At 41.0% G+C, this 15,430-nt stretch overlaps 1 protein-coding gene across 3 annotated transcripts in view; it reads left to right on the top strand.

Moving 5' to 3' along the window:
• The window catches only part of FSHR (follicle stimulating hormone receptor), a 167,680-nt gene that overhangs the window by 136,494 nt on the left and 15,756 nt on the right, over nucleotides 1-15,430 (top strand). For 2 of the 3 annotated variants that reach the window (XM_008526934.2, XM_070572716.1), the window contains 4 exons: nucleotides 6,661-6,732; nucleotides 7,945-8,022; nucleotides 12,785-12,853; nucleotides 12,964-13,038. In XM_008526934.2, the coding sequence (XP_008525156.2) occupies nucleotides 6,661-6,732; nucleotides 7,945-8,022; nucleotides 12,785-12,853; nucleotides 12,964-13,038 (294 nt within the window). The remainder of the gene's footprint in view (nucleotides 1-6,660; nucleotides 6,733-7,944; nucleotides 8,023-12,784; nucleotides 12,854-12,963; nucleotides 13,039-15,430) is intronic. The other variant, XM_008526933.2, reaches the window with a different exon arrangement.

Raw genomic sequence — 15,430 nt, forward strand, 5'->3', positions numbered from 1 at the left:
AAACCCTCAGCCTTGGCTTCTAGGAAATGTGATTTGGGAAAAATGATAGACCCCTAACCTGTATACACAACTGGCAGCATCGCCTCCCTAAATCAAATTTGCCTAAAGCATCTCAATGGGCCATTGAGATCCTGGCGTGAAAACAAATTAATGAGAGCTGGTTCACACAGTCTCAGAATTGATCATCCCCTGCCATGTGGATTTTGGGTGGAATAGAGAAAAGAATTAAATTCTTGGTTAGCTTGTGTCACAGAGAGAGACGTCTTGTTCTTCCTGACTTTTCTCAGTTAAGTGGGTTACATAGTAGGTTCTCAATAACCACCCATTCTTTTGTCCTGACCATTACTATGAAGTGCCAGGGTTATGAGATGGTGAAAATATGAGCCACCTCTGCTTAGGGAGTCCCTAAGTCTTCTTATTTCCCCTTTCAGCACCCAAAAGTGATTTCCAATCACTTACCCATCAAGTCTACACTTCTCAACCTATTTTTAAAGGTTCTTGAGATATTGCCTTCTCCTTCCCTTTCAGTTCTGTCTTCCTCTGTGCCCCACCTCCCACACCCCTCCTGTGGTCTAGCTACATCCACTCACTTCTCTGGTTCAGGCTGGTAAGCTCTATACTCTCTCAGAAATCTGGTTTGCTCTCCTTTCTACAAGAATTCCTCAATGACTATTCCAACCCACACTGCTCTCCCCTTCTCTGAACTCTTAGGACACTCACAGTCAGTAACATACAGTTTAGCATTAGATTAGTCTGAGTATTTCATCTGTACTAGTCCTAACTCCTCAATTCACATGCAAGCTCCCTAAAGACAGGGCATGGTCTTTGGCATCTTCTCTTGGAAGGGATGAAGGTTAAATGGAAGGAAGGCATATAGTTCAATGCAACACAAGTAAGCACACACACTGTTAATTTAAAAAAAAAACAACCCACCAGGACTCTTGAAGATTAATGAAAGCACGAATGATGTTTAGGACAATGAGCCTTAGAACTGCGAGACCACTTGTTCATGAAAGGCAAGTAGATTATCTTGTTAGATGGCAAGACATGGTGGGACTGGTTCCCAGCAATTGAAGGGACGTCACTAAGTTCATCCTGACAGGAGAGGTGACCATTTTCATTATTGTAACCTGAAGATTAGGGAGAGTCAGGCTTGAAAAGTGTTAACACCCGCTCAGAATGTGAAACTGGCTGTTGAGAGGGGAGAACTGTGAGCCAGTTACCTTTCTTTAGAAGATCCATTTGCAGAACTTAAATTTGCTGACATTTTAGCCTCAGGCCTTTGACTGTTTTTTTAAGACAAACTGCGGTTGACTGAATCAAAATAATTTTGCAGCAAAGCGTCATTTGACCAAAGTAAACCCATTGAGACATAGAGCTCCTAGCTGATTACCCACTTCCAGCCTCCATCAGACATGAATTTATTGATCAAAGGGGAAAAATGAATTGAGAACTAAGTGTTCATCCAAACTCCATTTCCTGAGTTATCTTGAGGTTATTGAGAGTCTCAGCTATAGAGTTATCACCAATAATCCATCTCACTAGATGGTCACTAGATCTTTTTAAGTGTCGTAAGCTCAGCACTACTGGAATAATTTTAGCCATTTTTGTTGTGTGTTTTCTCTTCTATAAAGATCAAAGATTTTGATGGGCATCTATAGACATTTACAGATATCCCATAAGTATAGTGGCTTTGGGAGCTCATGCTATTACATTAAATAATGTACTTGTAGCATTCTCACTGACAATCATGACTTCTTCCCTCCTCCTTCAATTGTACAAATTTCTTACTCATTCACTAAGAGAGAGAGCCAGATTGCTATCCATCTAACGTCAAATCAGTTAGATGTGATGAACACAGGTAGTGAATGATTCCTTTTTTGTGCTCATCTCTTGACAACACATAGCACATTGTCTGGCCTGATAAACATCAAGTACATTGTACGTGCCAACCACTGTGCTAACACTGAGTTTTCAGGAAATATGTGATTTTTGCTCTCATGCCATTCACAACTTGTTGGAAAGACAGACACTGAACAAATAAACACAAAATAATATATAGTTCAGAAGTTTGATGAGTGCTAAAAAGGATATGAGTATACTGGGAATAAATTGGGTCCTTAATTTAGATTGGTAGTCAGGGAGCTCTTCTCTGAAGAACGACATTTGTAACTGAACCCTAAAGGATGAGCTGAGTCAGCCAAGAGAGGAGTGGGCGGCGAGCCTTCTAGAGAGAGCATGTGCAAATGCCTGGAGACAGGGAAGAACTTAGTGTATCTGAGGAAGTGAGAGAAAGCCACTGGTGCTGAAGTGTACTGGGTGAACAGCAGGATCTCAGTGAAAAAGTAGGCAGTAAGGAGTAAAAATCTCACTATGGAAAAGAGCTAAAGAAAAGCAGAGGACTAAAGCAATCTGCTTTACATTTTTCAAAAGAATGCTCTGTGTGCTGTATAGAGAATGGGTGAGAAAAGGACAAGATTAAATGTCTGGAAAGCAGGAGACAATCGCAGAAATCTAGAGGAAAGATGATGACGGCTTGCTCTAGAATGGTGTTAGTAGAGATGGAAGAAATTGTAGGAAGTCAAGAAATATTTTGGAAATGGAATCTAACAGGACTTTGAGATGAATTGGATGTTAGGGAGTGAAGGCAAAGAAGCCAAGTTTAACTGTCACATTTCTAACAAAAAATCAACAGATGGGAGTGCTATTTATAAGGAAGAATTGAGGAGGAGGAGTTTGGGGGAAGTGATGGGGTGGAGAACAAGTTTAGTTTGCTACATCAATGAGACATTCAGAAGGAGAGGTGAAGTAAACTTTAATTAGCAATAGATTAGAGAGGTCAAAAGTCAAGTATGATTCTAGGAACTCTCCCCATATTGATAGCATGCAAAGCCATGGGAAACGAGATCTTCCAAGCAAGATGATAGAGAAAAAGACAAAAGACACAGAACAGATAGAGGAGGGGGAGTCAACAGAACTAAAAAGGAGTAACAAAGAAAGAGGAGGAATAACAGATGAGGGTAATGGGACAAAAACAAATAGAAGAATGAGTCTGGCGAAGAGTCCTGAATTCTCCTGAGAGGTCTAAAATATGAGAATTTAAATTACTAATTAGATTTATTAGTTGTGGGTTGGTAACTTGGGGGTATGACAAAAGCAGTTTTTGTGGAGAATTGGAGCAGGTTGAAGATGAAAGGGATAAGAAAAGGAAGACAGCATACGCAGACAACACTTTCTAGAAATGTTACTGTAAAAGAAAAAAGAGAAACAGGCCTGGGCTGCAACTGGAGGCAGATTTGAAGTAAAAGGAGATAGTAACCATCACTGAATCTATGTAAAATGTGAAATTCAGTGCAAGTTAGTATCCATCTTAGCCTAGATTCTCCAAAATATGTCTGAGCAAGAACTTACATGCAAGTAGTTTATTTTTACATCCAAACTCAAAGAAAGAGATTGGATGACTAAGAAGAAGAGAAAAGGAAAGAGAGAAAGCCAACTCAAGAATGTATTGTCAGCTGATCACACCAGGAAATTGGGGCTCAATTATGCTAGAGCCTAAGATGTCATTTAGAATATATCCAGAATTGTCCACTCAAGGAATGAAAGAGAGAAGTTCACTACCAGTCAAGAGTTGCCGTATGGGGTGCTAACTCCCTTGCACTTCCCAATTTGCACATGCCTCAGAATGGCTGAGCAGATTCCTATTAATGTTCCACTCAGAGGTGGTACAGAAATCCAGAACAGAAAATGAGAGACACCCAGGATAGCTGAGGCCAGTGTCTGCCAAGTTAAATCTGTATGTAGCTGGTTACTATGGTAACAGCTAGAGTTAAGGATGGACCAAGAGGATGTGAAGCAAGGCACAGAGGTTTCTGATACAATGTCTACCTTGATATTCATGCACTCCACATCCTTTCCAGTCTGGAGAGATGAAGTGGCTTGTGTCTCATTCATGCCAGAGTTGGCATGCAGGTTCTCCTGATTCCTGAACTCCAGACCTCCCTGTATCTGTTTAAGACTCATTACTCCAAGTAACAGTAATACCTGACAAGTAAATTAACTAAATAAGGGTTTTGATACATTCTTGGTGACAGAAGTAAGAAATGTTTTAGAAACATCAGCCAATTAACCCAATATTTTTTGAGCACATACTGCATTCCAAATCTGCACACAGTAGTATAGATTGTCAGAGAATATTAAATATGGTCCTTGCTTTGATTCCTTATTAAGGGAGGACTGCATAGACACATGGGAAGAGATCTAAAAATAGTAGAAGGCTGGATATGATTAAATAACAAATGTGGAACAGGACTGTATCAAGCTAGTAGAAATTTAGCTACAGCAATGAGTGGAATCTCAGAGGTTATGGAGAGCAATCATGAAAGCTATTTGTTTTGGTAGAAACTTCAAACTCCAAATGTTAACAGAAGCTGCTACCTCTGGGTAGTGAAACTAGAGGTGATTTTCACTTTCTCCTGTAGATGTTTCCATATTTTTCATAAGTCTCACAATAAACATGTATTACTTATTTTCAAAGAATATTTTTTTAAAATAACCAAAGGATGGAGAACAACTAGAACTCTCACTCAGTGCTGGTAGGAATGCGAAATGGTACAATTACTTCAGAAAACAGTTTGGCAGTTTCTAATAAAGTTAAACATACGTTTACTGTAAGACTCGGCAATCCCACTCATAGACATTTACCCAAAAATAACAAAAATGTCTTCTTTCTCTCTCACATACACACACACACACACACTGTACACAAATGTTTAAAGCAGGTTTTTTTAGAATCACAAAACTAGAAACAAACTACAGGTCCTTCAAGTGGTGAATGGATAAATAAACTGTAGTACATCCATGGAATGGAATACTACTCAGCAACAAAAACCAATGGACTACTGATACACATAACAACATGGAGGAATCTCACATGCATTATACTGTGTGAAAGAAGCTAGATTCAAGAAGTTGCATAATACATGATTGCACTGATATGACACTTTAGAAAAGGCAAAATTATAGAGACAAACTGATTAGTGGTTGCTAGGGATGGAGGCAGGAGAGATTAACTACAATGGGACAACACAGTGGAGTGTGGAGGGTGATGGAACTGTTTTATATCTTGAACATGCTGGTGGTTACACAGCTGTATGTGTCTTAACTCAGATCTTTACACCAAACCGAGTTAATTTTTCTGTGTGTAGATTTTTAGAAGTAAATAACACAACAAATCCTCAAAAAAAGAACTTTAACAGCCCCTTCCCCCAAATAAAAAACATAGAGAGACCATCTCAAGGGCTGTTGAAGTTATCAAAAGAAGAATTGACCAAGATGGGTTCTATGTGGATCATTGGGAACCAAGAGTGAACAAAACATCTAAGAACCATTACAGAGAACCCCTAGGCAGAATTCACTGATTTCCTGAGTATAGAAGCAGGGAACAAGACATCAAAGTCTACTCAAGAATCATAAACCCCAAAAAAGGGAAATTGGAGTGGGGAGATGTTGAAAGGATTCTGAGTAACTCATAAGAGTGAAGGAAATACTGCAGAACAGTGTCAGACAACTCTCGTGTGCCACTTGAAAACCTTCACCCCTGCTGTGGCAGCCAGTTTCTTAATGCAGGTGTAACTGGACAGCACACAGTCTGGCTTCATATACCTCCCATTACCTGTCTGGGGCTTCTTCTACACCGCTGTAAGAGATGCCCAGCAGGAACTCACTGGGCACTCAAAAGCGTGCAAGCCAAAAGTGGGGAGTTAATACCATGTGGACACATTTGACCAATAGGAAATAGTCATTTGTGGATAAATGCTTCCCCTTTTCCCCCATTCCAAGCAACAGTTGTAAGATCCATTTTGAAAATCTCCTAAATCAAGTCCTTGGCATTAAGGACTAACACCAGTGGTGGCGGCCAACTCAATAACTCATCCTTGTATTGATTATCTTTCCTCCATCCCTGTTTCATTTCCCCTGTCAAAACTCTCTGAACTACTCATATTATCAAATACACTACCCATGGGCCAGACTTCATTTCAGGCTCTGCATCCTGGGAAACCCAGGCCAAGACAAGCAGGCATTGAGAAGGATCCAATGTAACTCTGGAAGTCTCAGCAGCAGAAATTTATGGACCATCTCTTAAGGGTAATGGCATCAGTGGACTCAGCTCTAACCAACCTCCAACCACTTCCCAGGAGTGAGTCTGGCACAGCTTAGGCCACATGTATATTCTGGAGTCAAACGGCATGGAATATCATGCTCTATCTCACAGAATCACTTGGAGTGGGGAAGGGGCAATTCTCCAAAGAGAATGAGGAGGTTGGAAACAGGAGGTGATGTAAGAAAATTTTGTTATCTAATTGCAAGTTACTTTTGGATCATGTTAACATATCTTTAAAGAAAAAAGTGCATTGTGGCATACTAGCCCCTTGTGCCTGAAGTGTAAGTATTTTTCGTGTAAAGAATCAACAGCTTACTAGAACCTGGTTAAAGCCTTAAAACAGAAAACATAAACATGATTTGGGCATATTATGGGATTTTCTGGTAGGTTTTTCTGATAGCTCAAAACTAATGCTTTGAATTTGGAAAGCTTATACTCTAGCAATTGCTAAAATAGCCAGCTTCATTTTTTCTCACTCTCATTTTGTCTCTCTCTAGGTTAATTTCCAACACAGGTATTAAGCACTTGCCAGCTGTTCACAAGATTCAATCTCTCCAAAAGGTTCTACTGTAAGTTTCTCCTCAAGGGGTTACCAACTCTTCCCTCACAGCTGTCTTGCCCAACAGGCTGTGGACCTGTAATATGCATTGTTTAGTCTACATCCTCCAAATGTGTTGCTCTGGGTGAGCAGAGGTAGGAAGGTAAATAGCAAGTGTCCTTGGTTTTACCTGAAGGCCAGCTGTTCTCAGTTTGGAGGAAGTCAGCAGGCTCCTCAATAAGACAGTTGTCAACAGAGCCAGCTTGTAGCAAATCAAGGTCTCTCCTGTCTTCACTCTTTAAAGCCTTAAATACCTTCCCCCTGTAACTCCCTCTGCCTTTCACCATTCTCTCCTCTTCCCTCCAGAATTCCCATGCTGCCCTAGGCATAAAGAAACCATCCAACGAATTTACACTATGTAACTGATATAATGTATTTTGCCTTTTCCCAAGGCATCTGTATTTTGAAAGAGGAAGGGAAAAGGCAATGTATAATGGAAAGTTTATTTTCAATAGTGAAATTGTAAGACTCTGGACAGACCCAAAAGGAAATGGTAGGGAAGGGGTATAAGGAGCTAAAAAAAAGAGGGAAGGAAGAGGGAGAGAGGGAGGGAGAGAGAAAGATAGAGAATCTCCTGGAATTTTTCAAATTGTTCTAAGCAGTTTACTTCCACATTTATATGTTAGATCAGAGCCAGCAGGGATGCTTGATGGGAGGATGGGAGACAAAGAGGAAAATGAGACTTTCTCAACTCTTTCATTTAAGAAGAGAGAAATCAATGATTACATTTTTCTGTGACCCAAAGAGAACAGAAGGAGGGAAACTAGCTGTAAGAAGGAGATTGAGATGGGAGGAAGATGAAGGCCCAGCGGAGGTGAATGGAGACGTTTGGTATGGAGATGAAAGGTCAGCTTACTTGTCATTGTCATATTGAGCAGACACCAACTGGGGAGGCGATGATAATAAATGAGTATGTTAGAACCTTAACACACAGAAATTAGCTGAGAAAACTTTCAGAGAGAAAAAAGACTGCACGTCTGTAATCACATTTTTAAGAACTGATATACTAAACATAAATTAGATGTCATTTATTTCCCAAACTTTGGACTCATCATCCTTCAGAGCACTAACTCTTCAGATCTTACCTCAGCTAAAGAGCACATCCTGCCAAGTGAACTAAATGTGGGAAGGTAACATGAGTGGAGCTGACTTAAATACCTAATTTGTCTGTACTTTCTTCCAGAGACATTCAAGATAATATAAACATCCACACAGTTGAAAGAAATTCTTTCATGGGGCTGAGTTTTGAAAGTACGATTCTGTAAGTAAAGAAAAAAAACCCAGTGGAGTAACATTTGGTTTTTCTTTTAATGATCTCTTTCTTATAACCGGATGCTCCTTTTTTGTTTGGGTAACTTTGGCATTTCACCATTTAAATTTCTCTCTGGTTCTGTGTTTTTCTCTCATTTCCCATCTTTAAATTTCAGAATCACAACATGGAGTCATGTTAATAATTTATGAATCTGTGGTGCGATTCAAGTATTTAAAATTGCTCTTTGAATGATGGTCTCCTGTGATGCAACATCTGTTCCGAAGGACAGAATAACTCATGCATCAATAAAGCTAGTTATTGCCTGGCAATGCCTTTGTTGCCCAAAGAAAAAGACCAGGAAGGAGGCTGAATCAAGAAGATATGGATATTCCCTCATAACTATGCCAAGCAGCTCCTCTTCAGCCCCATGCTGTGCAGAAGATGACTTCTCATTTTCTTGGAACAATCACATTTTTTAATGAGCTTGAGTTACTCCCTCTGACTTTTGGGAAAGTTTTTAAATGCACTTTGTGTTGTTAATAAACTACATTCTAACCTTTTGTGCCAGTAGCCTGCATGGCAGTTTACCCACTTCCCAAGGTTGCCAAGAAATAGGGCACTAGGGATTACCCAAGTGTCTGTGGGATCCGCAGAAGTTAGATGAACAGAATGACATTTGGGGAACCAGTAATCGCAATTACATCTGTAAGGAAAGCATTTTATCTTTCTTTTACACAAATTATTGTTTTTAAAAAACATACAAGAGTTTGTGTGTGTGCGTGGGTGAGTGTGTTTAATATGCCAATATGTACAAAAGGTTAAGTTCCAGTCCAGAAAGGATTTTAGTCCTTTTCAAAGCAATAATATGATTCAGAGATCCAGCTGGACAAAAAAAAAAAGAGAGAGAGAGAGAGAGAGAAATAGTAGACAGAAAGGAGAACATTTTGAAGAATAAAGCTAAGCACAGTATTTGATGTAAATTAATTACAGAGAACAATAGAAAAGGTTTGAAAGAGACCAGCTGAGGAATTGGATGTGTGAAGGGAAAAATCAAATCAAAGGCACGTATTCAGAGTACACAGTTTAATAACAAAAGTTATAGGTAATATCCAATCCTTTCACTCAATATGCTCACGATATTTGGAATTTGTGTGTCGGAATGAGTTGATGGGAGTGTAGGAAATATGAGAGAATGGGAAAGCAAAAATAATTAAAATATGAACAGAAGGAAATGTATGCAAAACAAAAGCAATTATTCTAAGAGTAAAGCAGGAGTAATTTATTCTGACTGGCCTGTGATGTGAGGGTTGAATGAAGAGTTCAGTGAGGGAAAGAAGGCTGAGCGAGGAGCTTGTGTCTAAGCTGGGCTGTAGAAGATGAGTGGGGTTTAGCCAGACCACCAGCAAAGGACAAGCCAAGAACACAGAATCATCGAGGCCGAGAAGGTTGGGGGGAAAAAAAGAAAAGGTAAAAGGAGCCTTTGGAAAATAGTGAGTACTTGAGTAATAGTGAGTACCTGAGTAATACCAGCCTAGTGGGTTGTAGCATAAACACAATAGTAAAAGGATTTCTGGGCTATATCATGGAGGGAGAATATTAGTGATAAATGTAATCAGTTGTGCCTGGATGTTTGTGCTTCTTTAAACTTTGCTGTAACATTCTTAAATATAGTGATTCAAAATTACTATTGACACACAGCTTTCTTGCCCAGACCATAAGACAGAAGACAAGGCATCCTCACCTTCCGAGTCTTACCTCTCCCCAAGTGGAGGCAAAGAACTGAGCAAATAAGAAGTTACGATGGAGGCTTGTAAACCCAAACCTGCAAAAGAAATGTGCAGATCACAGCCTCTCTTTGCTGACTCCTGTTCATGGACTCTGCGCGGTTCCCCAGCATTTGGAACAGACTCTCCTAGCGAGGAGACTTTTCTCAGAGTCAACATTCCTCAGACACGTCTCTAAAGGATAAATTCACATTTCTTTGAACAAAATCTATTTTTCTTAACCTCAGATGGTCCTTAGTCCTTAGATAAGAGAATCAGAAGATCCATACTCAGCACAGCTTAAGACTTCAATTGTTCTTAGTCGGGGTGCTGTGTCTGGATGCAGGGGCACATTCTCCCACTAGGGACATCCAAGTGCACTCAGAAACAACAGCATGGCAAATGGCACTGATGCCTGAAAAGTTCTTTAAGCATTGGCATTTTTCAAAATCCTGAGGCCTTGTTCTAAAAATATAGACATCTATATTAAAAAAACAAAAAACAGCTCAACAAATGAAGGATTATCAGACACTTGGCTAGTGACTCAGAGTAAAATGAGCAATAAAAACCCACCCTGTGGAAGCCTCTGAGCCCTTCCCCACACCCACCCTGCCCCTGCAACCAGAGGGTGTGAATGGGGAAAGCAACTAGCTACAGCCGACTAGCAGAGTGGCTGAATTCAGAAAAAATAAAATGAAGTTACATGCGTGCCAGCTCCCAGCACACCCTGGCCACAGGAGAGGCTCACTTCATGTGCATTTCCTGCCTTCTTCAGTAGGCTTCCATCTCACTTGCCTGCCCCTCAGTGAGCTCTAATGGGCCAGGTCCCCCCAGCATCTTCCCTCTTTCAGCTGAGTGCAGACTCTGGCCTGGAGCCTCCTGAGCCTCTGCTGAGTGAACGCACTAGGAACACAAAAAGATTAAGGAAAACTATGATCCAGTTATCTTTAGCTAATGCTCTACCCAGGTTGTCATCATCATCAGCTTTTAAAACCAGCACTACCTCTCCTAAAAGACTAAGAGTGTACTTAATAAACGTCGGCTTCTCCTTGTTGGCCGTCTGAGAGTCCTACATCCTAATGTAAACCCCAGCGCAGGAGTCATGGACATAATTTGTTTTTTGTATGATGATCCATTGTTAACATCAAAAAATATACCCCTCTCCCTATAAGATGGTGTCTGTTGATTGAGAAAATCCATAAGGACAAAGGACTAGTTTGAATACAATAATTCTTTTAAATTAGTCTGTATATTTTTTAATCATGGCAACATCTATTTGCAGGACACATGTGTGCAGAAAATATTAATTATGTAGTCTACAGAAAAATAGATGGAACCCATTTGAACTTACACACTCCTTGTGTTAGATTAAGGGTCAGGCAAATACAGGCCAAGGGCCAAATGGGCCCATGTGCTAGGACTGGTTTTTACAGTGAACATTTTAATGACAGAAAACACTAACATTGAACCTAAATTAAGCAAAATGTTATCCCCCCTCCCCAAGAAAAAAATTCCATTCTTTACAATAGACCTATATTACAATAAAAAAATGCACTCAATTATTACTATTACATTTTAAATTTGGTCAATAAAAAATCTGTAAAAATTGTTTTATAAGTACCTATATAAAGTACATATGTGGTATCCTCTATTTTGCCTCTGGCCCACAAAACCTAAAATTGACTCTCCGGCCCTTTACAGAAAAAGTTAGCTGACCACTGTGTTTGTTCCAAACCCCCAGGGATGAACATCCCACAGGTTAGGGGAAGCTGCTCCAGTAACTCTCACTACATGGGGACAGGCTGACAAGTCAGTCAAGAGGCTGGATGTGCCTGGGACAGGCTTCCTCATGGGTAGGTGCCTGGTAGGTGGGACAGGGGGCGCAGAGCCACCTCTTGACCCCCAGAACCCACCAATTGGTTGCTAATGTTTTAAAAGATATGCCTTGCTCTTGTCTGGAGTTTTTAGCTAAACTGGCTTTTGGGAGGAAGAAAACACACAGAGTTGTTCTCCTGTGATTTAAAGCATTTTCTAGGTACCCACTGCAGTCCAGGAAATAGAGTCCTGACCACACAGGAGCTTCTCCGGGCAGCTTTTTGAAGAGTCTTATTTGTAAACCCACGGAGCCTGACAAGGACAGAACCTGACAGCAAATCAAGAGGGAGTGGTCAGAGGCTTTCCGGACTAAGCTGTCTGACCTTGGATTTCCGTCTGTTTTCAGATCCATCCAGGAGCACAGCAATGAAGAGCTGTCGGCCAAGGGTGTCCTTGGGCTCCCCTGTCCAGGCAGACCTGCTCACTGACCCTCTTTGCACAATCAGGATCACTGTTCCACACGCACCCCCACCCCCAGAGTCTCCTCCCACCCCGCTCACACCACCTCGCCCTGACACAGCCCACAGTCTCTCTAACTGATTTCTCTGCCTTACTTAACCCAGAGCCACCTCCACAAACCTCCAATAACCAGGTCCCTATGGGTCACAGGAGATGTTCAGGTTGTCTGACAGCTTAATTAGATCACTTTCTAATGACAGCCAGGCCTGCTGCTGTGGGTGAACATAGGTGAGAGGCTTAGGGCCTTAGAGAAAGGTGATACAAAATGTTGTCTATCTTATAAACACTTGTTCAATGACTGTATGATTTCTGTCCTTCAGAACGGGAAAGATCTTCATCTGCTCCCCACCTGGCACTGTCTCTGCACACGAATGATGTGTGCAAAGACCTTACAGGATCCAGGCTGCTATGCCTACTTGTGCTTTTCAAAATTAAATTTCATTTGTTTCTCTGAATAGGTAATACATGCACATAATGCAAACTTCAAACATTACAAAAGGTTACACAGTGATAGATCAGCCTCCCTCCCACTCCTGTCCCAGAGCCTTAAGGGTGGCATTTTATTTATGCCGCTAACCTGTGCTGTATGACCTTGCCCCAGTGCTTCCAATTATGAAGCCCCTGTATTGTTTGCATCTGACATTATTGGTTTTTTAATGGGCCTTTTATTTCAGACGGCTGAGTAAAAATGGGATTCAAGAAATACACAACTGTGCATTCAATGGAACCCAACTAGATGAGCTGTAAGTAGCCCTGACTATTCCTCCAGGCCATTTAGAGGGAAATGGCTCTTACAACAGCAATGTTTATGTGGCTTGTGTTTTCCTTCTTCTTTCTTCAACTCCATGCCCAGGAATCTAAGTTATAATAATAATTTGGAAGAATTGCCTAATGATGTTTTCCAGGGAGCCTCTGGACCAGTCATTCTGTGAGTAGCTTCCCCCATTTCCATGTGCAAGAGATTGACATGTATAAGTTAGAAATCAACGTTCTCCAATTCAGAGAAGCTTCCAAGACTGGGCTGGCAATTAAGGTCAATTTTTAAATGTCTCATCTGCTAAAACTTAGACAATTTAGGGTTGATCAACATTCTAACTTTCAATAAAATAACAATAATAACAACTAACATTTAATGAGCACTTACCAAGTCCCAGACGGTGTTTGCAAAGCTTTTTAAAATGTATTTTCTACTTTAATCCTTATAATAACCTCTGTGGTAGGAGCTATAATTCTCATTTTAAAGAAGGAAAAACTGGCTTCCCTTGAGGGTTAATTAAGTCGCCCAAGGTCCTGCAAATTATAGGGCACACATTTAACGCCAAACTGGTCTCACTCATAATATAGACTCTTAACTTCTCTGGAAGGGAGAGCACAGCTCTCCTTCCTCAGCCTCAACATCCAGGAGTTTCCCTCAACCCAGTGAGATTTACACACGCACGTTTAGTTTTAGATCCTCTTTGATTTGTCAGAGCCGGGGGAAATCTCTGTTCTTCCTTTCTCGCGTTCTTATGGCTGGGCTAATCAGATAAGACCAGCTTAACCGAAGAAAAACTCAAGTTTAGTACGTACGTATTGGAGATCATAGAGAAACCATGCTCGGAGAGTGAACAAAGCAGGCAGTATCTCTCTCTCTTTTACACAAAGAAACAGCAAATTTTTGAAGAATGGACAGGACAAAGAAACTGAGGTTTGGGGTATGTAATTAGTGAGGACTTCAGGCAGAGTTTAGGCTGCAGGTAGTAAGTGAGCAAGGTTGTTTCTGTAGCTTCTCGCCCTGGATTCCCAGCTCTTGGGGGTCGGGACATGGGAGCGCCCCTTTCACAGGGGAGATTTGTTTCCTGCTTTCAGGGTGAACAGAGACAGGAGGGTCACAAGGCCCTTTTTGCTTCTCAAGTAACTTCAATTCAAAATAATCTATGCGGTTGTGGGATATTTTGGGGTGGCCTGCCCGGGGCCCCAACAGCCCTGATTCCAGATCTCTTGGGTTGCATTCAGCATCTCATAGCGCTGCATCAGCACCTCTCCTCCTGTTGTTCCTTCCTCATCTCCATTTCTCCCCTCCAGGAGTGACTTTCCCCTATTCTCTTCTCCTCTGCTCCTGTCCTTCCACAAAGTCATTCTCACTCCCGCCTCTTTCCTAACCACCTCAGCCAACAGTGAATTCTTCCTCCTGTGACTCCCATGGCCTTTATGGGTACAGGGGCCCAAATCTGAAAAAGCTTTTTAAAAATATGTTTTGCTGGGCTCTAAGAAGACCAACGACATCTACTGATGAATGTAGTGCAGGATTGTAAGAAAGGAACCCAGAAGGAAGGAGTCAGACACAAGAAGAAATAGTGAGCAAAGAAATAGATAAACATACAGCTTACTAGATGACATTTCTATAGCCTGCCGAAGGTCAGTTCGGGTATTTGGGAGCCACTAGCCTGCACCTCTTATTTGGCAGTCAGTATCGGCTACCACATGTGGTTATCTACCTACCTACCTACCATCTATCAACATCACTTTCACCTTCCAAAAACCTTATATCTTCCTTCAGGCTGGAACCTACGTATGTCCAGAACTAGACCCTGTATGGTAGAGCAGAAACTCCATCAATGGTTATTATTGATAAAGGGTGCACTGTGACTCATATATGGGACTCTGCCTCTTTGAAGAAAGAGGTTCAAAGATTATTCCAGAATGCCTGGCTTGAGATAGGCAATATATGCAAAAGAAGGAAGTGTCAGCATAATTAAGCAGAGATGCCAGACAGACTACCTCAGATTAAAACCAGTTCCTTTACCTCTCTAAGCTTCAGTTTCCTCACCTAAAACATGGCAAAAACAATAGTACCTATTTCCTAATACTGTTTGAACCTTAATATTATTATATATGTATGAAAGTGTGTTTATTTATATATTCACTCATTGAACAGATAGATTTTAAGTACCAGCCCTGTGCCTCACACTATATATATTGCAGAGAACAAAAGAAAATTCTTCCTCACAGAAAGCTTATATTCTCATAAGGGGGAGTCAGACAATAACTAAATATACAACGTAACGTATCAGGTCATGATGTGTGCTGTGAAGTACCAAGTAGGACTTGGGCGTCACAAACGGAGAGTGTCCGGCATGCAGTCCACGTGTTCTAATATACAAAGTACTTAGAACGTGTAATGCTTAGTCAATACTCCCTATTCTCAGAGTACTTGGGAGTCAAATGGACTTAGAGAAAGTGCTTTCGATGTCATTGACCACAAGAAGAGCAGCTTGTCAGCTTGCTTCGCTAAAAGTCCTAAGGGTTTTGAATGTTCCTAAACAGGCACCTCTACCTAT

The sequence above is a fragment of the Equus przewalskii genome, chromosome 14 (assembly GCF_037783145.1).
Source record: "Equus przewalskii isolate Varuska chromosome 14, EquPr2, whole genome shotgun sequence".
Lineage (NCBI taxonomy): Eukaryota > Metazoa > Chordata > Mammalia > Perissodactyla > Equidae > Equus > Equus przewalskii.